This window comes from Lemur catta, chromosome 19, assembly GCF_020740605.2.
Source record: "Lemur catta isolate mLemCat1 chromosome 19, mLemCat1.pri, whole genome shotgun sequence".
Taxonomy (NCBI): domain Eukaryota; kingdom Metazoa; phylum Chordata; class Mammalia; order Primates; family Lemuridae; genus Lemur; species Lemur catta.
Genome location: NC_059146.1, coordinates 21098659 through 21123519, shown reverse-complemented (window position 1 = coordinate 21123519; position 24861 = coordinate 21098659). Strand labels below are relative to the sequence as shown.

The 24861-nt window shown below is 43.0% G+C and overlaps 1 protein-coding gene across 4 annotated transcripts; it reads left to right on the top strand.

Annotated features, from left to right (window-relative positions):
* The first annotated feature begins 1942 nt into the window (after positions 1 to 1942).
* Positions 1943 to 20565, top strand: VSTM1 (V-set and transmembrane domain containing 1). 4 transcript variants are annotated; one of them, XM_045532707.1, is made up of 10 exons: positions 1943 to 2154; positions 5737 to 5769; positions 5905 to 6189; positions 7369 to 7662; positions 11053 to 11091; positions 17498 to 17593; positions 17701 to 17728; positions 17926 to 17963; positions 18030 to 18091; positions 19597 to 20565. In XM_045532707.1, exons 1-10 carry the CDS (start codon positions 2121 to 2123, stop codon positions 19714 to 19716), a joined length of 1029 nt encoding a protein of 342 aa, XP_045388663.1. In that variant the 5' UTR covers positions 1943 to 2120; the 3' UTR covers positions 19717 to 20565. The 4 variants fall into 4 exon arrangements, with proteins under 4 accessions (XP_045388663.1, XP_045388661.1, XP_045388660.1 ...); XM_045532705.1 differs by lacking the exon at positions 19597 to 20565 and adding an exon at positions 18519 to 18825 and having other exon boundaries at positions 17501 to 17593; positions 17677 to 17728; positions 18060 to 18091; XM_045532704.1 differs by lacking the exon at positions 19597 to 20565 and adding an exon at positions 18519 to 18825 and having other exon boundaries at positions 17677 to 17728; positions 18060 to 18091.
* Positions 20566 to 24861: the final 4296 nt, after the last annotated feature.

Sequence of the window (24861 nt, the reverse complement as noted above, 5' to 3'; positions counted from 1 at the left end):
CTGTTGGAAATCTAACTCTTGAGAAATTGTACTAAAAAAGTCAATTGCAGGACAAGGTTGAGATTGAGTTAGAGGGTGATGAGCCTACATGAGCCTCAGACAATGTGTCTTTTATAGGCAGAGTGGCCCATAATTCAGGTTTTTCTTCACTTACTTTGTCTTCTCTTCCAACCTGAACTTCTCCAGTAATTTCAGTCCAATCTGAGGAACTGGATCTATTTTGTACTCTCAGAGAATGTATGAGAATCAACTCACCTGTTACAGAGTTGTTGGTCAGGCATAGTTTGGCCTCGAGGAAAATCACCACTGGACACTAAATCCCACTAGAACCCCTCTCTTGCTCCACCTGCTGTTACACTGGCAAGTGCAGAATGAGGTAGAGCCAGGAATGCCTGATCGTGTGAACAAAGGAGGTGACTATGCAGAACCTGTGATCTATTTGAGTTCTTCACCAATATCTCAGCTGTTTGTTAATCATTGCATAATCCCTGACAAATTCAAATTAACCTAAGCACGGGAGGGAATGTTCCCAGCAATCTGTTCCAGATGAAAAGTACTTGGTAGAGAACTGCACCTAGAAGAATATATTCAAGGAATATTTAATATCGCTGCTAATCACCTCACTGAACTCTAATATTCATCATTTCCTAAGTCACTTTGAAATGTCATGTATCCCAATGGTAACTGACCTCAGCTCCAACCATGGTGTGGTGTTAGGAATCTGCTGATTTATGTAAGAGACTAACATGTTTGGGGCAGACCCCTTCTGGAAGGCAGTTTCTTCATTTCTTTAAAAGTTAAACTCACGCTTAGCCACACAATCACACTCTTGGCAATTTATCCCAGAGCAATGAAAGCATATGTTCACACACATGTCTGCACACGAGTGTTCATTGCAGCTTCACTTGTAACAGCCCCAGGCTGGAAACAACCCAAATGTTGTCCAGGGGTGGATAGACAAGCAAACGGAGGCACATCCATGCAATGAAACACTCTTTAGCAGCAAAAAAGGAATGAACTGTTGATACACACGACAACTTTTTTATTACTTGTATTTTCTTTTAAATGGTTTATTACACATCGCTAGGGACTGAATCCTGCCAAAGGGCACAGTCAGGGGCGTTGAGGACAGAAAACAGGGAAAATAGGAGGCAAGGATCAGACAAGGAGAATTCCAGAGATTCTTTTTTTTTAAGGTTATTGAGGTATAATTGGTATAAAAATTACATATGTTTAATGTACACATTGGATATGCTTGAACATATGCAGACACCTGTGATCCTATCACCACAATCAAGGTGCTGAACATAGCTATCGTATTTTTTTTTTTTTCATTTTTGTTAACTTAACACACAATAACTTGGGTGAACTCACAGGCATTGTGCAGAGGGAGAACAGCCAAGCTCCAAGGATAAGTTAACGTATGACTCCATTTATGTAAAATTCTCAAAGCAACAAAGTTGCAGAGATGTAGAGCAGATCAGAGAGAGATTACAAAGAGTTAGCACGAGGGAGTTCCTATGTGTTGGTAGGACAGTCTCTGCCTTGATTGTGGTGGTGGTTCTATAAAGATATGCAGGTGATAAGATGTCAGAGAATTTCACCCATAGACAAGCCAAGAAAAGAGAAACAAAGAGAAACAGGTTATGCATAAACTGATGATATCTGAGCAACATCTGTAATCTTGTTAATTGCATGGTGTCAATACCAATTATACTATGGTTATAAGATTACTATTGGGGGAAGCTGGCTGATGGGTATGCCAGAACTCTACTATTTTTTTGTGAAGCCACAGCAATTTTAAAATAAAAATTATCTTTAAAGAAGTATCTTGGGCAAGACTTCAGATGAGGTAGGAAAGACCTCAGAGTGGGCGGAGCCACACACGCAGGATTTATGGGGAAGATGTGGTCGTTGACTGCTTCTCGTTTCCTGAGTTGGTTGCAAGAAGGAAACTGTGCACCAGGGGGGTGCGGAGGACCAGAGGCTCAGAGCAGGACCTCTACCTGCACATCCTGGGACTAAGTGGGCAGGGAGAGGGCTGTGTTTGCCCCAGGCCTGCTCCTCCTTTGGACTGTAAGACTGAAGACGGGATCTTGGTTCAGGAAGAAGGGGACGCTATGATCACAGAATTCCTATCCCTGCTTTGCCTTGGTGAGTCTCCAGGACTGGAACAAAGGGGTTTGGTTGGTGAAGACAATTCACGGGGGAGTGGAAGTTAAGCTGGGACACAAGCAGAAATAATGACTTGCGTGTACTGACTACACGTGCTAGGTCAGAGTCTATTGGCTGGGGGCGTCCCATGCGTTGGCTCTGGTGCCCACACACAAGAGATGGGGCACCGGACATGCAGAGACATGTGGTGCCACCCTCTGTGTATGCAGCTGGGAAACGCAGAGCTCTGATGGGATCTTGGAGTCCATATCCTCTAAAAACCACAGTGCTGCCATGAATGTTCCATTGGAATAGGGAAGGGCTGGCTTTAAAGATCTACAAGGTGCAAAGTTGTGAATAAGAAGAAATTTTCTGACCAGACCTATCCTTCGGCTGACTTTAACCATCCTCAATGTGAACCCAGTGTAGTCAGAGAATCTTGGCCCCATCACATAGGAGCTGTAGACTTTGCATGAGCAGCTCCACCTCACTGAGCCCCCTGTTCCTCCTTGGTGCGGTGGGCAGTGTGGTGGATGTCAGCATGCTTCATCTGCCATGGTTCCTTCCTCCTTTTCTAGGGGTGACTCTCCGCCCCTGCACACACTTGTGCCTTAGAGGTGGCTGTTGACATCCATGCCCAAATCTCCAGCCACAGGACAAGTAAACTGATCAACCAAGACGCTGACCTCATCCACCCTGTATTCATTTCCTGTGGCTGCCACGCCAAAACATCACAAACAACAGAAATGTATTCTCTGACAGTTGTGGAGACCAGAAGTCTGAAATTGAGGTGTCAGTGTCGATTCCTTCTGGGGGCTCTGAGGGACTGTCCCCAGCCTCTCTTCCAGCTTCCAGTGATAACTGGTGCTCTTTGGCGTTCTTTACCTTGCAGAGGTATCTCTCCAATCTCTGCCTCTGTCTACATGTGACTGTCTTCCGTCTGTGTCTCTGTCTCTGTGTCTCTTCTCCTCTTCTTATAAGGACACTGCTTGTACTGGATTAGAGGTCAGCCTACTCAGGTACGACCTCAGCTTAGCTTAGCTGATTACATCTGCAAAGACCAGATAATACTGTTTCCACATGAGGTCACATGCACAGGAGTTAGAACTTGAACCTGTCTTTTCAGGGGCACACAAATCAACCCATATCACCCCCTAACTACCCTTTGGGCCATAATCGTTGTTCCAGGAATGGATCTATGGTGCAAGATGAGTCAGTCCAGTTCTGTTGAGAAGTTTCTTAGACTGGCATCGAGGTGCAAATTTCTTTCCTCTGTAAGTGTGACCTTTCAAAGATGCAAGACTGTAGCTTCTTGCAGCCCTGCTTCCAGGCTCTTGGTCCTATCCAGCCAACGTTCATGAAGAGCTAGACGTGAAAACTAAGAGAAAAGGGCCTGACAGCATTAAGTCCCTGGAATAGGCTGTTCTGGAGGCCAGTCTACCACTCCACTTACTGAGTTTGCTTACGTGAGCTAATACAATTGATTATTCTTTGGCTCCATCTTATTTCAAGTGAACTTTTGATATTTAGGCTCATGTAAGTCTTGATTAGCAGGGTAGACGTATATAAATTTTTAAACAGTTATTGAGGGAAAATTCACATAACAAAGTTAGCCATTTAAAAGTGTACAGCTCAGTGACATTTAGCATATTTGCAATGTTGTGGGGCCAACACCTCTGTCTGGTTCCTCGACACTTTCATCACCCCTGAAGGAAACACTGTCCCCATTGGGCAGCCACTCTCCTCTCCTTCCTCCCTCCAGATCCTGATGACCACTGATCTGTTTTCTGTCACTCTGGATGTAGCTACTCTGGGTATGTCTTACAAACGGAACATAAATGCATGGCCTTTTGTGCCTGGCTCCTTTCGCTGAGTATAATGTCTTTGAGGTTCATCCACATTGTAACCTGTGTCAGAACTGCATTTCTTTCTATGGATGAATCATATTCTACCTAGTAGTTTTAAGCTCCCCAGATGATGTATTTAAAGGATCTGTTAAATTGTAGATACCAAACAATCAGTAGTTTTTATTATCATCTTTTTCTAGGGAACTATGGTTTCCAATGTCGCTGGTTCCTCCCAATCTTGGTTGAAAGTAATAGCACCTAACTAGCATGCACATTGTGTAGCTCTCCATTTGATGCATGTAAACATGTATGTAAAGACTGTACTAAATGTCAAGTGCATGGTAAGTGGCAGATGCATGAATCATAGCAGCTGTATGGTAAATGATAGTTGTGTGTACAGGACCTGCTGAGTAATACAGGTGTGTAAATGGTTGACGTATGTAAAGAAACTGCTAAATGGTAAATACATGGTAAATGGTACTTGTATGTAGATGGTGGATGTATGTACAGCTCATAAATTATGGTAAGTAGTTGATGTATGTAAAGAGCTTGCTAAATGGTAGATACACGCTCACTGGTAATTTTTGTGTTGTAATTATTTCCTGAGAAGTGTGGTTCCTGATGTTGCCATTCCTCCCCACCAGAATTTTCCTAATACCCCAAAGAGCTAACCATACACATATCTTCACTCTTTGCTTTTTCAAGCTATGCTATGTGCCAATGAGTCTCTTCCCCTTAAGACAGACTTTTCCATTGTAGCCGGTTCTCTTTGGCTAAGTCAACTGTGATCCCTTATTAAGAATACAGGAATCACTGTCTGAACAGAAGGTTGGCTGACAGCAGCAATGAGATGACTGACTCTAAAAGCAGGACCCTGACGCCTGGGACCCCTGGCCATCCAGAAGCTGATGTCCCCCCTATCAATCCCAGCCAATCCTGCTGCTAATGCAGCCTCAGCCCACTGTCAAGCCCCCGCCTCATTCCTTCTCAGTGAAGCTTGGGGGTCCACATTCCATGTCAACACCTGAGTCAAAGCAAGGGACACTAGATAACCTCGGGCTGATCACACGCCCCCCATGGTGGCCCCTGGCCCCGGCCGGGGGGGGGCGTGCTGGCAGCTTTGGTGACTCTAGAAAACAAGGGACAGATGTCCTGAGACACTCTTATGTCTCTAGAGAAAGTCTAGCTTCACCCAGAAACAAACCTTGTGACTGAGGTCCCAGTTTCCCCACAGGTTTATAGGTCCCTTCCCAGAGGGGAATTCCAAGAACAGAGCACAGAGGAGGGAGGGGCTCACATAGGCACAGATCAAAGCCACAAGTGAGGAGAGAGTTTGGAACCAGAACATATCTTGAAGGGGGAGCAAATTCTCTGTTGGAATGAAGGAGACCCCCTTACACTCCACTGTAAAATAACCTGGGCATTAATCAAGTGGTAAAGGTAAAAACTGCGATCATGGAAAATGTGAGAGAAAAACCTAAGTCGATGTTAGGCAGTGAAAGAGGGAATTATCATAAAAGCGATTCAAAAAATCAGAAAAGATTACTGGAGTTTTCTACATACTCATAACTTCTGAATGACAAACACTGGGACAAAAGTAAAAGGTAAAAGGTAAACCTCGGAAAAAGCCTGCAAGGAATGTGACAGGTCTTTAACAAATTCCCGTGCTTTCTCTGCCTGATTTGCACTCAAAGACAAGCACATGATTTATCTCTCACTGAGGTTTCTCTTCCAGGGCTGAGTCTGGGCCATGAAGATGAGAAGGATGGTGAGTTCTCCCACATACATTCTGTTTATTGCTGCATCTCATGTGTCATGACCTTTTCCTTTAATCCTCTGAATTCTAGGAGGGGCTTCATGGTCATCAAGCTAAAGACTCACATTATCTCTGAATTCTTTCCAGAGAGACTTCCCAAGCCCTCCCTCAGCGCCTGGCCCGGCTTGGTGGTTAGATGCAATGGCAGCGTGACCTTGATGTGCCAGGCTCCTTTCCGGAATGCAACGTTCAAGCTGCACAAGGTGGACGACCTTGGGTACGAGCAGGAGCAGAGCTCAGAAGACCAGGGAGCTGAGTTCCCCCTCACCCGCCTGTGGCCTGAGGATGCTGGGAGGTATTTCTGTACCTACAAGACCAGAGCCTCCCACGAATGGTCCGAGAACAGCGAACATGTGCAGCTGGTCATCACAGGTGAGGACAGCCTTGGCTTCGCTCTTTGATGCACATATTCCTTTTCCTGTGGTGGGAACTGGCAGGAGTAGAAGAAGCTACCCGGGAGACAGAAAGGTAGACGCAACACCTTGAATGTGGGGAAACTGAGTGTGGGGCAAGATGCCCTTCTGGGGTTCTGAGTGGGCCCCAGTGATGTGGATATGGGAGAGTGTTTTAGAACAGCCGTCTCCAAGCTTTCTGGCACCAGTGACCGGTTTTGTGGAAGGCCATTTTTTCATAGACTGGGCGTGGGAGGATGGTTTAGGGATGATTCAAGTGCATTACGTTTATTACATTTGCAGCCTCTCCCCAGCACTAGCATCACTGACTGGGCTCCATCTCAGATCATCAGGTGTTAGATTCTCATAAGGAGCATGCAACCGGGATCTATCGCATGCTCAGTTTACAGTAGGGTTCGAACTCCTATGAGAATCTAATGCGGCTGCTGATCTGACAGGAGGCGGAACTCAGGTGGTGGGGAGCAGCTGTAAATGCAGATGAAGCTTTGCTCGCTTGCCCACTGCTCAGCTCTTGCTGTGTGGCCCGGTGCCTAACAGGCCAAAGACCAGTACCGGTCCATGGCCCAGGGATTGGGTACCACAGTTTTAGATATATAGTCAATTAATAGAAAAATTGAGGTATGGTGTGGCCAGACAGATCCAGAGGTGAGTGCCACTCAACCGTTCATAGTTCACAAGGGGAGGGCATGCCAGCTCTGAGGGCCACGTGGGGAGGCAGAGGGAGGGGGAAAAACTGTGGGCAAGAGCTTATATTGCATTTTTGTGGGAAGTAACAGGCTTAGGACTGGCTCTAGGGCACAGAGGCTGTCTCAGTTTGTCTCATACTTGGTCCTGGGGTGACTCGGACAGGAAAATGGAGGCCTGGAGTGTGACAGCCCAATAAAGGAAGTGACTGGGAGTGAGGACTCTGGGTTGGTTGGGTTTGCATTTGAAAAGCATGCTTGAGGGCAAGTTGTTTACTAGTTCTACAAATTAACTAACCCTGGAGGGACAGTCCCTCCTAGGTCAGCAAGGCCTCAAGAAGCAGAGCATCATTTACAGGAAGCAAAAGACATGGTTAATAGAGAGGCGGGTGAGGTGCAGCGGGAATGGGAAGCCCTGGCCCCTCCCTTTACCTCCACTGCCTTGTCCTCTTTAGGATCACTGCCGAAACCTTCCCTCTCACTCAACACAGACCCCGGGACAACTCCTGGTCACAGGACACTCCAATGTCTGATCCCCTACAATGGAACTGAATGTATCGCAATTGCCCTGCTGAAAAACAGGGTCCCAGAGCTATTACAAGTCAAGGAAGTAAGACAAAACCAAACTGATTTCATGCCCTGGAATGTGACGAACAATGACAGTGGGAACTACAGCTGTGTATACTACCAGTGTAACTCACCACACTTGGGCTCCTGCCCCAGTGACAGCCTGGAGATCTGGGTGACAGGTGAGGACAGGGTGACAACACTGACCTTTGACGTGTATATGGCATTTTCTATGTTCCAATCTCTGTTACAAACTTATCCCATTAACTCATTCGACCTCTACTTCCTGTGAGGATGGTTGTGTTACTAACTCCTTTTTGCTTAGGGAGGTTAGGGGACCTCCCTGGTGTCACAAAGACAATTGGCTTCACAGTTACGGTTCAGACATAAATGCAAAATTACTTCCTTTTTATGCCAGAGCAGAAGAGCTAGGAAGAGTGACCAGAACTCTGTGAAGGATGCAGGGAAGACAAATAATGGAATACGGGGCCAAGAGATAGTGAAGTGGGAGTGGTGCAGGTGACTGGGAAAATAAAAAGAAAATAATGAAGACAGTGGAGGGAAGATACATGTGAGAAGGTTGTGACATAAGTGACTTGAGATCACAAGGAGGGGAATAAGAAATAATTTTGATTCACTTTCATCTACCCATCCATCCATCCATCCACCAATCCACCCTCCCACCCATCTACCCACCCACCCATCCATCTGTCCGTCCATCCATCCAACTGTCCATCCATCCATCTGTTCATTCAATAACCACTCAACCATACTTTTTGATGACTACTGTTGTTTCTAGCAGGTCAGACTGGCTGTGTTATGGAAAATCCCTAGAGCAACCTTACAGTCTTCAGTGTCTGTGTAGAAGTAGCCACATGTCCACACAATGGCTAAGCCTGGGCTTGGGACATGGTGAGAAACTGAGCATTTCATAATATTTCACCTCTGATTACCCTCTTTCTAAGGCTCATGATCAATGATACTTCAACAATGTGATATTGATTTCATATTGTATCCCCGATAACTTTTTCTTGCCGTCTTAAGAATTGTCATAGCTACACTTTTGCCCTAAAAACCCAGTGATAAGTTGCCATTTCTCAGCTGTGTTCTCTGGCAGATCATCTACTCTTTCCCAATTTCTTCACCTCTTTCCTAGCATTACATCGAAAGACAGGCGTAGTATCAATGTTTAGTGGTTCATTTTCCAGGTCAGCCTTCCACATAGAGACTGTTTAGTGCTTTGCAAATCACTTTATTATACTACTCATTATTCATTACCAAAAGGGAGTATGAATGTTTCTGCTACCAAAGAAAATTAATTTAAAGCACCTGGCACAGAAGTGCTATCCATTCACCCTTCAAATGCAGATAGTTTGGCATGTGCTGAGCATATTACAGTATCTAATAACTGGGACAGACCAGATCTCTGGGCAACAGGAGTTTATAATCTCTTTTGGAAGAAAGAAACAAGAACAAGACATGCAATTAATTAGAAAACATGTTAGATTGGAGAATAACTGAGAAGCATTATATTAGGAATCTATGGCTGCATAACAAAACACCACAAATTTAGCAACTTAAAACACCCATTTATTACCTCACAGTGTCTGTGGTCATGAGCCCAGGCACAGCTTAGCTGAGTCCACCGCTTTGGGTCTCACAAGGATGCAACCAAGGTGCCAGCCAGGGCTGGGTTCTCATCTGGAGGGTGATTGGAGAAGGGTCCACTTCTCCGCCCCTGTGGTTGTTGGCAATATTTGGTTCTTTGCATCTGTAGGATTCAGGGCAGATTGCTTCTGCAGAGCTTGCAAGGCGAGAGAGAAGGCGAGGGAGAGGGAGAGCCCTGGCAAAATAGTCTTACATAATGTAATGTAATCATGGGAATGACAGTCCACCGCCTTTGCCGTATCTGTCGGTGGGAAGCAAGTCACAGTCCCCGTGCTCCGGGAGAGGGGATTACACAAAGGCGTGGGCACCAGGAGGCAGGGCTCGTGAGGCCCCCCTGGAGTCTGCCCACCACAGCCGAAGGACGAGAGTGACCCACCCACATGACATCTGGAGAAGAGCCCTCTGGGGAGAGGGAACAGCAAAAGCAAAGTCTCAGAAGTGTGAGTGACCCTGGAATGGTCAAGACACAGAAAGGAGGACAGAGAAAAGGAGAGTAGAATAAAAGGAGCTCGGGAGGGAGGACAGGACCTAGATCGTGTAGGGTCTTGTGGGTGTTTACACTGGTCATGGATTCTGCTCTGAGAGAACAGAAATCCACTGGTAGAGCTGCAGCAGAAGCGGCCTGGTTTTATTTATATGCTATAAGGGTCTCTCTGGCTGCTTTTGGAAAACAGGGGGTTGGATGAAGTTAAGAGTTGCTACATTTCAAACAACAGGACATTTTATTTTATTTTAAAATATTTAATTGACAAATAAAGATTGTATATATTCAGGGTGTACAATGTGATGACTTGTGCCTGTGCATAGTGTAATGATTATCACAAACTAATCAACTCATTCATTGCCACCCACACACTGTGCATTAGATCTCCTAGACTTGTTCATCTTATAACCGAAGGTCTGTGCTTTTTGATCCACATCTCCCCATACACTGCACTAAATGAAATAAGCCAGACACAGACAGGCAAATACCATATGATCTCACTTATATGTGGAATCTAAAAACGTCAGACTCATAGAAGCAGATAGTAGAATGGTGGTCGTCAGGGGCTGGGGAATTGAAGTCATTTCAGTTTAGACTAGATGGTGCCACTGGGAAGACAGAGATATGGATGGATTCTTAGATGTATTTTGAGATATACCTTTAAGATAGAACTTATTGATCTTGGTGATGGACTGGGTGCACTGTTAAAAGGACGGCAGAAATACATATATTGTTCCTGGGGTTTTGAATTTAGAATTTGGGCAAATTGCAGTTTTCTTTGTCGAGATAAGGAAGACTGTTAAGGAATAGAATTGAAGGGGGGCAGAATTAGTGGTGTCATCATAAATATTTTTGTTATTGAATACAATATCAAATTTAACAAGTTTTTTTTTTTTTTTTTTTTTTTTTTTTGAGACAGAGTCTCACTCTGTTGCCCAGGCTAGAGTGCCGTGGCATCAGCCTAGCTCACAGCAACTCCTGGGCTCAAGCGATCCTCCTGCCTCAGCCTCCTGAGTAGCTGGGACTATAGGCATGTGCCACCATGCCCGACTAATTTTTTCTATATATATGTTTTTAGTTGTCCCGCTAATTTCTTTCTATTTTTAGTAGAGACAGGGTCTCGCTCTTGCTCAGACTGGTCTCGAACTCCTGACCTTGAGTGATCCTCCCACCTCGGCCTCCCAGAGTGCTAGGATTACAGGCGTGAGCTACCGCGCCCAGCCTCAACACATATTAAGAAGAGTAATCTGATGCCCTGTCCCTGGTCTGAGGCCCCAGGGAGCATCTAGGGAAATGGAAAAGACATTCTCTTTTCTGCTTCCCAAAGAGGGCATCAGGTCCCTGAGTAGGATATGAGGACTTATGTTCTCAAGATTCCCATATAATCACTGTGATCCTTTTCTTGCCTCCTATTTTCTAGATAAACACGATGAACTTGGAGGTCCCTCAATAAATAAAGGTAAGATAATTAGAAGGGAGATGCTTTTCCCAATTAGATCTGCCTTGTGGGATGGGGGATTGTCTTTGGTTAAAGCACGTAAGAACCTTTTTCAATGTTATCGGGGGAACTACTGCCTTTCTGGTGCAGTGAGGAGATGACCTCTAAAGCACTTTCAAGTTTTGAAAACGCTGGTGCATAAAACAGCACAAGGCATGTCGTCTGCCATGTTACACAATGGAAAACAAAGGTGGAATTTGGGGAGAGATGGGGGTGAGTTTTTGTGTGACTGGTTTGGCGACTCCAATAGCACTGGAACACATACAGGGACTTTGGGAACATGAATGATCAAAAACAGGTGAATGTTAAATTCTTTTCTTCTGATGTTGCTTGTCAATGAATAATCAACTAAGATTCTGTCCTCAGAGGTTCTCATAAAAATCAGAGCTTTGGGTAGCATTAGGCTGAAACAGGAGCTCACCTAGACTTTAATGGCCAAATGTATACAGTTGACCCTTGAGCAACGTGGGGGTTAGGGGCACTGAACTCCCATGCAGTTGAAAATTTATGTATAACTTTTAACTCCCCCCAAACTTAAGTACTAATAGCTTGCTATTAACTGGAAGTCTTACCAATAACATAAATAGCCAATTAACCCATATTTTCTATGTTATATGTATGATATTATATACTGTATTGTTATAACAAAGTGAGCTAGAGGAAAGAAAATGTTATTAAGAAAATCATAAGGAAGAGAAAATGCATTTGCTATTCATTAGGTGGAAGTGGATCATCATAGAGGTCTTCATACTCTTCATGTTGAGCAGGCTGAGGAGGAAGAGGAAAAGAAGGAGGAGGAAGAGGAGGAGGAGGAAGAGGAGGGGTTGGTCTTGCTGTCTCAGGGGTGGCAGAGGCAGAAGAAAATCAGCGTATAAGTGGACTTATGCAGTTTCATTCTGTGTTGCTCAAGGGTCAACTGCAATATCAATTGGCTACTAGATGCTTAATCATTCTTCCTTTCAGCAACTCATAATCTTCCTTCAGTCTACTCCTGAGGGCCAAAATTGTTAAACATTGTTGTTAGAGCCTAGGCTGGTATAATTAGCTTTTAAAAAGGTATCTTCCAACATGTTCTTGCAAGATAGCTATTTGAAACATTTTTATTCCATGTTAGTAGGCTTGGGAAATGACTGCTACCCTAGCACTATGAACAAAATTCATGCCAGCAATGTTTTCCAAGACAGAGATGAAATCTGATAGAGTGGAAGAGCATGAACGTGTCAGTAATGAGGCCAGGCACGGTGGCTCAGACTGTAACCTCAGCACTTTGGGAGGCTGAGGCAGGAGGATCTCTTGAGCCCAGGAGTTTGAGGTTGCAGTGAGCTGTGATCGTGCCACTGCACTCTAGTCTGGGAGACAGAGTGAGGCCTGTCTTAAAAAAAAAAAAAAAAAGGAAATGAGGTGAGAGATCTAGTGAGGTGTGAAAGAGAAAAGAAGCTTTTTTATTTTGAGCTCTTGTATCAATTTTTTTCTTTTAAATTTTTGTTTTTTTTAGATCCAGGGTCTCACTCTGTTGCCCAGGCTGGATTTGAACTCCTGGGCTCAGGCAATCCTCCTGCCTTGGCCTCTCAAGTAGCTGGGATTACAAGTGTGCACCACTGTGCCTGGCTACTTTTTTATTGATATATAATTCACATTCCATAAATTAACCCTTGTAAAGTGTACGATTCAGTGGCATCTAGTGTATTCACAAGGTTGTGTAAGCATCACCACTATACAATTCCAGAACATTCTCATCGCCCCAAAACGAGATTCCATACCCATTAAGCAGTCACTCCCCATTCCCCAATATTCCACCAGGCCCTGCCAAACATTCATATGCGTCCTGTGTCTGTTCTTTTGCCTAGTCTGGACATTTTGTATAAGTGGGTTTATATATTAATAATATGTGATCTTCTGTGACTAGCTTCTTTCGCTTAGCATAATGTTTTCAAGATTCATCCCGACTGTAGCATGTGTCAGTGCTTCATCTCTTTTCATGGCTGAATATTCCACCATATGGATATAACACATCTTGTTTATCTGCTCACCCGTTGACGGCCATTTGAGTTGTCTACACCTTTTGGCTAATGCGAGTACTGCTGCTATGAACATTGGTACACAAGTGTCTGAGTCCCTGCTTTTAATTCTCTTGGGTGTATACCCAGGGGTATGATTGCTGGCACATATGGTAACTTTATATTTAACTTTTGGGGGAACCGTCAAATGGTTTTCCATTGTGGGTCTATCCTGTTCTATTCCTACGAGGAATATAAGTGGGTTCCAATATCTCCACATCCTTGTCAACACATTTCCTTTTTTTAAAATTGTAGTCATCCAAGTGGATATTATATTTCTTTTTTTTTTTTTTTCTGCAAGGGTGAAACGAAGTTTATTGAGGAAGGACAAGATAGGTTTACAGAGTAAGACCAAGATAACATTTGTCACAGAATGGCGAGCGAACACCCCTGTCGTAACAAGAGGGCTCTGATTATGGTCTGGGGTTTTGTTTTAGTGTCTGGATTGGGCCCGCCTCGTGGTTCAGACGTCACCATGGAACCACTTTGCTGTTGAGTCGTAGTTGTCTGTCCTCTTCTGTTCTCGGTTCTTGGTGTGCTCTTGGCCGAAGAATGACCAGACACAACAAAAGCAAGGCAAGTGTGAAATGAAGCTGACTGAGGAAGGACGAGATAGGTTTACAGAGTAAGTTGCCACAGAACACCCAACACACCCCTGTTGTAACAAGAGGGCCGGTATTATAGTTTTTAAAATGTACTTTCTGAATTCAAACGTATGTCACCACAATTCTAAACAGAATAAAATATCTTTAAGCACAGGCATGATGTCCCTAGCCTGTAGTTTCATGCCTCAAAAGCCACCAGAAAGGGACCTTTACCCAGTTGCAGTGTAGAGACTGGGATGGATTTTACCACCTAACCTTGACACAAGACCTGCCTTCCTTTCTGGTGCCCATGACTTCATTTATGCCCCACACCAAGCCGTATCCCATGGATTGGTCTGATTCCAGTAGCACAATACGTTATCATCTATTTTTGGCAGTTTGTAAACAGTGATGTAAAGTTTTGTCAGGATATGTGGACATCTCAGTGTGGACTCAGTTCTGCTGGTTATGGGGCCATATGCAGAGGGTAGTTTTGCAACAACTTACTTCTCATTTCTGGCGAATTCCTGGGTGAGAGAAACTGTAGGCTGGAAGAGGGGAGGTTTGAAAGGACGAGGCACGGCTTGTTTTTTTTCTGCTTCCACTGAGGCGTCCTGGGAATCCAGAAACAGCTGCTCCTGCCCTGTTTTCATAAGTCCACGGAGATGCACTGATAGAACTGCTGCTTTGGAGGCTCCTGGGAGGCTCTTAGGTAGTATCAGGTGAAAGTGACATTGTAGGGGAGTAGGGAAGAAGGGCTCGGAGGAAAAGAGACCAAACAAGGGCCTCATGTCCCTCAGATGGTATCTTTTACTTGATCCCGCAGAAAAGTGCTAGTCACAAATGCAGGAGGCCAGGGAGCCAGGGCAGTCTTACTCCCAGACAGCAGTCATTGGTGAAGTGCTTCCCCCAAATTCCAAGGCATTTTGGATTCTCCCAGGCACTTTCCCGATGAAGAGATGTGAGTGTTCCCTTTGGAAAGTGAAAGAAACCATGATCTAGAATGCATAAAAGTGGTGAAAAGATCTGGAGAACATGGGCTGAGGAACACTGACAGAATCTGTCACAGAGGGAGATGGTGTGGGTGGAATATCGGGTGAGACAGTGATCATGCCAACTACAATCTCATTATCCTACACAATGCGTCAGCTTCCAGACCAAGTGCTTTAAAGCCAGTATTTTTCATCCTTGCCTAACTCTTCAAGTTAGGAATTATTTTTTCCCTGCCCCTTCCTTTTATTTAACCAAATAAGAGCCTATTCCAGAAATGGAAGGGGATATTTACGAAGTCTGTAAGGGGGAGACCCAGTACTAGAACTCAGGCATGTCTTATCAATAATTCTCCACTCCTTTTGCTACTCCTTGCTGATCAATTAAGAAAAAGCCTCATTTCAAGTAGATAGTTTAGATAGAGAGATAGACAGAAAGGATAGATAGATGACAGGTAAGTATGTGGATAGACAGATATATGGAGAGAGATGTTAAGATGTATAGATCAGATAGAGGATAGGTTAGATAGATGATAGGTATGTAGATAGATAGATAATGCCGTATACATATATGCAGATAGAAAGTTAGTGAGGGGACCAGGTAGGGGAAGGGTCTGGGTCAGAGACCCCCTGTTGGTGCAGAGGACCACACGTTGCAAAGGGTCCCAGACCTGGCTCTGCAATGTGACCACAGGTCATCGTGTATCTGGGAAAAGTCCTAAGAGCCAAAGCTCACAAAGGTAGGGAGGGGCTTGGCGAGGTATTTCTGTAGCTGCTCAACTTTTTGTCTTCAATCATTTTTCTTCTTCCTACTCCTTACAGTTTTACCACGTGTTTCTTTATTCAAGCATGAAGGAAAGCAACAAACAGGAGGAATTGTGTGGAATCTACGGCCCAGCCTTAATTACGTGTTGCTTCCTCGTCTGTAACACTATAAACTTTGGGTACAATTCTGTTTTGTAATCCCAGGACTCACCCATAGGTATGTCCTTGACCAGTGAGATGGAAATAATGATACCCATCTTGCAGGGCTGTTGTAAGAGTTTAAAATATTATGATGTAGACTTGCCTATAAATATTGCTGAAAAACTAGTTCCTTTTGTTGGTGCAAATTTTATGTCTTGGGAATGATGGTTTTTAGTTTTAGTCATTCTTTTCTACCCTGGTCTAACACTGCTGTCATCCAGAATCCTCCTTGAGTCCTTTCAACTGGTCCCTTGTCACCTTGGAGTCTCAGGAAATCACATCTTCTTCAGAGAACCCCACCGGCTCCCCACTCCTCACCCACATTGTTCACTACCCGGCATCAATGAGGCCAGTGAAATGTGTCTGAAGTGAGGAGCTGAGATCAGGTCTGTATTAGCTGGAGTCTTCCAGAGAGGAAGAACCAACAGAATATATACATGTATATATACAGAGAGATTTACTTTAAGGAATTGGCTCACATGATTGGAGGAGCTGGCGAGTCCGAAATCTGCAGGGTGGGCAGGCAGGCTGGAGACCCAGGGAAGAGTTCATGTTACAGCTTGATTCTGAAGGCAGTCTAGAGGCAGAATTCCTTCCTTCTCCCCAGGGGGTCTCAATCTTTTCTTGTAAAGCTTTCGACTGCTTGGATGAGGCCCACCTGCATGTTGGTGAGGAAGCTGCTCTCCTCAAAGACTACTGATTGACATGTTAATCACATCTAAAAATACCTTCACAGCAACACCCCGCCTGGTATTTGGCTAAACAACTGGGCACGATAGCCTAACCAAGTTGACAGATAAAATTAACCATCATGATGTCCTCTGTTGTCCAGCACGATAAGAAAAAGTGTGGCCAGAGGGTGGCACTACTCAACCACCATTCTTCCATCTAGAAACCAACTTCCTGTCAACACAGGCATCTCTGGCTGTGAACTGATGGAACCCAGGGGCTCTGTGTGGAAACTCAGAGACACCATAGTCACAAAAGGCACCTTTCTGGGGCTTAATTAGGCTTGCACAGCTTCTATGTATGGTGTGGAGTCTGCTTAGCAGACCACAGGAAGACAACCAGCCTAGAAAAAGCGGTCAAACCTTTGTAGAATTTCTTTTTTCATTGTGGTAAACATAACATAACATTTATATAACATAAAATATATATACATATATATAACATTTACATAACATCAAATTCACCGTTTTAAAGTGTACAGTTCCATGACACTAAGTACTTTCACAATCTTGTGCAACATTCACTGTTATCTGGTTCTAGAGCTTTCTCATCACCCCAGATGGAAATCTAATACCCATGAAGCAGTCCACTTCCAGGGATACACCCAAAAGAAATGAAAACAGTTGTTCAAACAAAAACTTGTACACGAATGTTCTTAGCAGCACTATTTACTATCTCTCGTGTGGTGAGAAAGAATATATATGAAGCACCTAGCATGGGGCTGGCTCACGATAAGTGATCGGTATTATTGCTGTGGATGAAAACATTCATTGGAAATGTCCCACGCACAAGGCAGTGTTCTAGCCCTCTCTGGATGTACTGACCCACTTAATCTCCCTATTATCTGACAAAGTAGCTACTAGTGCTAGCTTCACTTTACAGACAGGGAGACAGATGTGATGTTTCCCCAGCGATCGGAAGTTCCAGCTCTGAAGCTGTAGATCCAAGTCTGGGAGCCAGGCTGTCTGTCTGGCTCCTCTAGGTTGTTCCCTGCAGTGTGTGTCAGGAGCCAAGCTCATTCTCTGACCTGCCCTTCCCCCAGCAGACACCAGAATCATCTTTTTCGCCATTGTCAGCTGCATCTCCATCATTCTCCTCTTCTTCTCAGTCGTCTTCATCTACAGGTACACTCAGCAAGGTGAGTTTGGAGAACGGAAAGGGAGAGAGGGAGAGTGAAGGATTTTCCCAGTAGGTAAATTCTTCCCTGTATTCTTTTTATAGGTTCATCACCGGAAGAACCTGAAGGTTCATCACATGAAGAATCCTCTGAGAGGTAGATAGACTTGATATAGCTCATTCTCCCCTTAGTTCTCCACCATTCTTCAGAGACCCAATCTGCACATCTGTGACTGCCATGCCCAGCCCCACCCAGAGCCCCCGACTCCAGCCCGTTCTGTGACCGCCTTCCTCTCCTGGCCAAAGCCCCAAACCTTCAGATTCCATGCTTTCTTGTGTTTTTCTCTCTCTCAGAACCAGCCATTCCGAATCTCCCACGCAGGATGCTACAGGTAAGTGATAAAGGAAGCTAAGAGAGTCATGGGACAGAAAGACAAAGTTGAGTCCTGCAAACTGAGAACTGACTTTTTTCTCTCACTCACATGCAGATTTATCCAAGATGGAAAGAACATCTCTCTTGGTGAGTTCTCCCCCTTGGGGCTCCCCTGAGAAGTCACTGACCACCACAGGCTGGTCCTGTCTGCCTCCTGGCTTAGCCCGTGCTCTGGTTGTGTCGATGCTCCCAACTCACGCCATGGACAGGAGGCCAATTAACATCGTGGTTAAAAACATGTGCTTTGAGTTCAGCTCCCAGTGTCTACTATTTATCACCCGTGTGGTCTTAGACAAATCACAAAGTCCCTGTGATGTGGACCTTTCATTTCCTTCTGTAGCTAATGAGAATCAAAACCCCGTTTAAAAGGCTTGTGCAAACCCAGTGATGTCACTAACATAAAGGGTTTTTCAGAGTTTCTGGCAAATTCTAAATGTCAGATGGTTGGCATGAAAGCATCCATGAACAAATGGTTGATCTGGTCTATTTTTTTCTTTTCTTTTCCACAACAAAGCTGCACATATTTAATGTCACAACTTGATGTGGTTGGAGATAAGTATACACCAGCGAAACCATCGACCATTGTCACTATCAATACCATAAACGTATCCATAATCTCCAAAAGCTTCCTCCTACCGTCTGGAGTTTTCTTTCCCTCTTTTGTGCTGAGACCTCAAACATAACAGCTACCCTTTTAGTGAAATGTTAAGTATACAATACAGTATTGTTCATCACAAGATCTATGCTATACAGTAGCTCCCAGAACTTATTTATTTTGCATAACTGCAACTTTGTACCCTTTGATCAACACTTGCCCATCTCCTCCTTCCCCAAGCCCCTGGCAGCCACCATTCTACTCTCTGATCTGGTCTGTTTTATTTTTATTTTTTTATTAATAGCTAGCATTTGTACATATTTATGAGGGACATGTAATATTTTGATACATGGATACAATATGTAATGATCAAATCAAGGTATTTAGAAGATCCATCACCTAGGATGGATGTCATTTCTTTGTGTTGGGAACATTTCATGTCTTCTCTTCTAGCTATTTTGAAATATAAGATATGCTGTTGTTAACTCTAGCCACTAGAACTTATTCCTTCTATCTAGCTGTATGTTCATAAGCTCTGGTCTATTCTAAATGTTCAGTTTATGGCATCGATTGACAAACCATTGATAATAATATTATAAGAATATAACATTACATAATCAGTAGTTGTAAGATGGTAGTTTTTATTCTCAATATCATACATTTGCACTAATTTTAATTGATTGTTTGTATTGCTTTACTAATACTATAGTCAAACCCTTCATGCTCCCCAAAGCATAGCCCTTTTAGAATGGTGCAGTCCAACAAAACTCCCTATAACAGTGGAAATGTTTTATGTCTATGCTACCCCAGGCAGCAGGCTCCAGCTATACATGGGTATTGTGCATTCAAAATGCATCTGGTGCAACTGAGGACCTGAATATTTAATTTAACTTAATTTTAGTTAATGTAGATTTAAATAACCATATGTGGCTAGCAGCTACCATATTGAATCACTCAGCTCTAAATGCTCATCCATATCCATCTCTTTTCCCCAAAGACCGAAGACCGCCAGGGAGTGAGCTATGCCGAGCTAAATGCCAATGCACTGTCTGAGGCAGCTTCTGTCCCCACCAAGGAGGCCCCAGGATCTGTTGAATATGCAACACTGAAAGTGTAGAAAGAGGATGGCGAGAACCACTGGAGGAGGTTGGAGTGAGGCGGCCAAGGCCATTGGAAATAAGGAAACCCAGAGACTTTCTGTCTCTGGCTCCTAATCTGTGTCAATCAAATTAAGCTCCTCATCTTTAAAAAATCTGACTTATTTATGGATTACCCATACCCAAGAACCCCACCACACTGTCTCTACATTTCTTCCCAGAACAATTCAAGGAAATATTATTGATCAACCATCCAGCAAATACTTACTGAATACCTCCAGGAAGCACAAGCAAAAAAGTAAATGGTCAAATTGATTCGGTTCCATTCAATGACCTGTTTTACCCCATGAGTGGGAAATAGAAAAATTAAAATACAGATATCAGCAATAATTATGCAAAAATAGAAGCTAAAGAAAAGAAAATGTTATTAAGAAAATCATAAAGAGAAGAAAATATACTTACTATTCATGAAGCAGATCATCATAAAGGTCTATATCCTCTTCATCTTCAGGTTGAGTTGGCTGAGGAGAAAGAGGAAGGGGAGGGATTGGTCTTGTGGACTCAGGGGTGGCAGAGGCAGAAAAAAATCCACGTGTAAGTGGACCCAGGCAGTTGGGACCCATGTTGTTGAAGGGTCAGCTGTATGTTGTTGCAAGGATTTTTCTGAGCGTTGACTTTTTTGTTACAAAGACACTGAATGATCACTTATGTATAAACACAAATATGTGAGCTTTGCTTTCAAAGTTATGTCACTGAGTCAGGTTTGAAAGTTATTTTCAGAATATAGGAATAGGCTGGGTGCTGTGGCTCACGCCTGTAATCCCAGCACTCTGGGAGGCCGAGGTGGGAAGATCGCTTGAGGTCAAGAGTTTGAGACCAGCCTGAGCAAGAACGAGACCCTGTCCCTACTAAAAATAGAAAAAAATAGCCGGGAGTGATGGCACGTCCCTGTAGTCCCAACTACTCGGGCTGAGGCAGGAGGATCCCCTGACCCCAGGAGTTCCAGTGAGCTGTGATGATGTCACTGCAATCTACCCGGGGTCTTGGAGTGATACTTTGTTTCAAAAAAAAAAAAGGAATAAATGGAAGTGTTCAGATTTGGAATGTTTATATAGTACAAATATTCATATTCTTAGCTCAAGAGCATCTGTTGGATAATTTTTCTCTTTTTAACTTTTAAATGTTGAAATAATTCAATCATAAAAACCCAAATAATATAAAAGGAAATATGCATACGGACCTTATTTTCTAGACATTAACGTTTTGCTATTTTTTTTTTTACTTCTACCATTCCCAATCTATTTTCCTTCCTCTTGTACCCAGAGGTACCCAGCACTGTACATTAGTCCCATGCATTTTTAAATACTTTTCTAAAGAGGCATCTCTTGATAATCAATTTGTGATAATATTTATGTAATTAAAATACACACATATGTATATATGGAATCATATTGTATATTAAAATCTTCAACTTTTTTGTTGTCCTCAATATTATGCTTTTGAGATTCATTCAGTGATTTTGGTAGATCTAGTCCATTATTTACTGAATAGAATTCAGTTGTTATCCATACCGTGGAATGTTATTCAGACATAAAAAAGAATGAAGTACTGTTACACGCTACAACATGGGTGCTCCTTGAAAAATTATGCTAAGTGAAAGAAACCAGATGCAAAAAGCCACATATTGTAGGATTCTATTTGTATTAAATGTCCAGAATAGGCAAATCCTTAGAGACAGAAAGTAGATTAGTGGTTGCCAGGGGCTAGGGGGAGGGGGGTAATGGGAAGTGACCACTAATGAGAATGGGATTTCTTTGGGGGATGATGAAAATGTCGTGGAGTTAGATAGCAGTGATGGTTGCACAGCCTTGTGAATATACTAAAAATCACTGAATTGTGCACTTTAGAAACATGGCTTTGATGATATATGAGTCATATCTCAATAAAACAAATTTTAAGAGAGAACTGGGTTGCATGCACAAACAATGGTCTCTTTATCCTTTCCCTGACTGCTGGACATTTGGGCTATTTCCAGCACTGCACTATCAGCAAAATGCTTCAGGGCACATTCTTGTGCGTACCTTCTTGTTCACACATGTGATTTCTCCAGGGCATATGTTTACGGCTAAGATCTGTCTTCTATGATGTCCACATCTTTAATTCCACTAGGAGTGGCAAATTGATAACTAAATTGATTTCCCCTATTTATATTTCTACCAGCAATGTATGTTTCCAATTCCCCACATCCTTGACAATGTTAAGTGTATTAAATTTCTAATTTTTGCTGGTTAAAATATGTGAAATTATAATCCACTTAAAACTGTCTATGTAAGAGTCTTGCACTGCTTTAACTTGCATTTTCCTGATTCTGAGTGAGCTTTATTATCATTTCATATGTTTATTGACCATATGACTATATGGGTGGTTTCTGTACGTTGTCCACTTTTCTATTGAATTGTCTTTTTATTACTGATTTGAAGATAGTATTTATATATTAGGGACAAGTGTTCTCTGTAAAGTACATATTGTAAATATCTCCTGTAAATCTGTGACTTGTATTTTCATTCCTTTGCATCTTTTTAACATTAGGCTACTCAAATTAATTTATCTTTTAATTTACATTTTGAGAGATTTCTTTGTCTTGACTAGCTTTATATGAGCATTATATTCTCCTAAACTTTTTTTAAATTTTGTTTTTCATATTTAGTACATTTTAAATTAAGTTTTGTCTACAGTGTGAGGTAAGGATCTAATTTTTCTATATGGACAATCAGTTATCCCAGTACCCTTCAAAAAAAAGAAAAAGCTAGTCAAGTGAAGCACTGGGACTGGAGAGGGAGCAAAGGAATACGTAAATGGTTGTGATCAATTAGTTGTAAACACCACTGCACTCAGACCAGCCCCACTACCCTTATATGGAAAGGCCCATTCTTTTTCCCTCACACGTGTCTTCAACTTGATGAAATATGATAATCTCTATTTCATCTACACCCCCTTCCATTATTAGCTTAGTTTAGACTCTTAGATGAAAATGACAAAGGGAAAAATCCAACTTGTAAAAACTGGAACAGAAATAAGAAAGAAAAAAGGAAGGAAGGAATTAAATCATATAACAAAACTAAGGAATAGACAGAACTAGAGATATCCTCAGACAACTGCATCCCTATACTCAAATACAACTTAGACTTTTCTTCTGTGTGTGTCTCATCTCTATTTCTGCTTCTGTGCTACATTATTATTCAGACCAGCTGTCCCTGTGAGTCTATGATTGATGATGACATTCTAGGCTTCTGCCTTGCAGACATTTAGCCAGAGAAGTAAGGGGAGGCTCTTATTTACTGGTTCCCATTAGAAAAATAATATTATTGGCTACCATTGGAAGATGCTAGAATATCAACTCACAGAAGTGTTAAATACAAGGAAAAAAATCAAACAATTTATCCTGCCTTTTATTTGTAACCTGTACTTTAAGACAACCAAATAGTTGATGAGGCAGAGTCTCTACGTATACAATTATTACAATTAATACATAAAGAAGAAAACCTTCAAGTCTTATCTTTGGCTAAGGCATGTCCACATTATCAAAAATAATGACAGGTAATGTGATTTAACGTCCATCTACCCAGAAACTGTGTCTACGTGATAGAATTAGAGGCTCATGGAACGTCCAGAGAAAAAGCAGAAGGGACATCAGATGGTCATCTTAGTCATATCCTTGGTGACAGATGAGAGAGCCAAAGTCCAGAGAATCAAAGAGATTCATTTATTTTTCCAAAGTCATACAGATAACTGTGGAAGACCCAGACCTAAAGGCCAGACCTACACAATAGACCATAGGACAGAAAACGTTTCCTTAAAAGGACCAGAAAGTAATATTTTCAGCTTTGTGGGCCATGGGATCTCTGTTGAGACTATTTAACTCTGCTGCGGCAGCATGAAAGCTGCCATAGCTGATATGTAAACAAGTGGATGTGGCTGCGTTTGAATGAAACTTTATTTACAAAAACAAGAGGTGGGCCATAGTTTGCCAAACCCTGTACTAGACCAATGCTTTTTTTTTTTTAAAATCTGAAAGAATTACCCAAATAAGAATTGGATTAAGACATAAATATGTGTTCTAGGATGCAAAGGAAGAAATTTTCCTCCTTTCTCAGTTTTTGGATCTGTAAAAGTGAGAAACATACAGATGGGATGGTTTTTCAGGTCCTTCCCATCTTTGGTGAGACCCTGGAAGCATCGATCCTGCAGCAGGATGTGATGTCACCTAAGGGAGGGGCCCAACCACCACTGTCTCTCTGTAAAGAGACCCCACTGGTTCAGCAATTTGAGTGGGGCCTGTTTCCTGGGCTTTCCTGTTTCCTTTGCAGCTCATGGCTTCTCTTTTACAACCTGAGTCACATCAATGTAAACAGAGAGAAAGAAGCTGGGCTGAGAAGAGGCTGAAGGGGATCCCAAGAGAGAAGAGGACTCTTGAATGTTATAGGTTCTCATCTGTCACTGATTCTTTGTTTCTCCCTCTAGCATGTCTGTTTCTCTGTTCTTACTTTGTGTGTGTATGCACATGTGTATATGTGTGCATGCATGCACGTGGGTGTGTGCATGCAGAGGTGCATGTATATATGTATGTTTAACTCTGTTATCCTGATTAAAAATTCCCTAACTTTCTTGAGGCACCAGTCCAGCCCCTTCAGGCCAAGAAGTATCTCATTTTCTGCCAACTGTCACCAACACACTGGGCATCCGGACCTTCAGCTCAGGCATCTTGTCCAGCCCATTTCCCAGGAGAAGGGATGCAAGCCAGGGACCTAGACCCAGGTACTGAGGCTCAGGTAGCAACCCCTTTCTCAGAGTCATTCAGGGAACTCTCCCAAAGCTGGAGAGAGGGACACTGAGGCCATCACAGCAGAGCAGACCCAGGCACATGGAATGTGCTCCTCAGATGCAGCGTTGGGTATGGAGGAGGAGAAGCAGGTCCTGTTGATATCCCAGCTTATTTTTAAAATTTTTAAAAAATTTTTTATGTTTATTAGACACATCCCACCATATGCAATCCCACCTTAACCAGGAGCTCCCAGGAATGCTGCAACCTCTTTGTCCCGTCCTCTTACCCCACAGTCCCTGGTGATGAAGTACTGAAGTCACAGCAGGGAGTAGCTGGGAAGAGG

Bases quoted from the DNA above. Each gene is read 5' to 3' on its own strand.
- VSTM1 (XM_045532707.1), top strand. From the start codon at position 2,121: ATGATCACAGAATTCCTATCCCTGCTTTGCCTTG. The intron at 6,190-7,368 runs GTGAGGACAGCC...TGTCCTCTTTAG, and splicing joins TGTGCAGCTGGTCATCACAG to GATCACTGCCGAAACCTTCC. The intron at 17,594-17,700 runs GTGAGTTTGGAG...AAGAACCTGAAG, and splicing joins CTACAGGTACACTCAGCAAG to GTTCATCACATGAAGAATCC.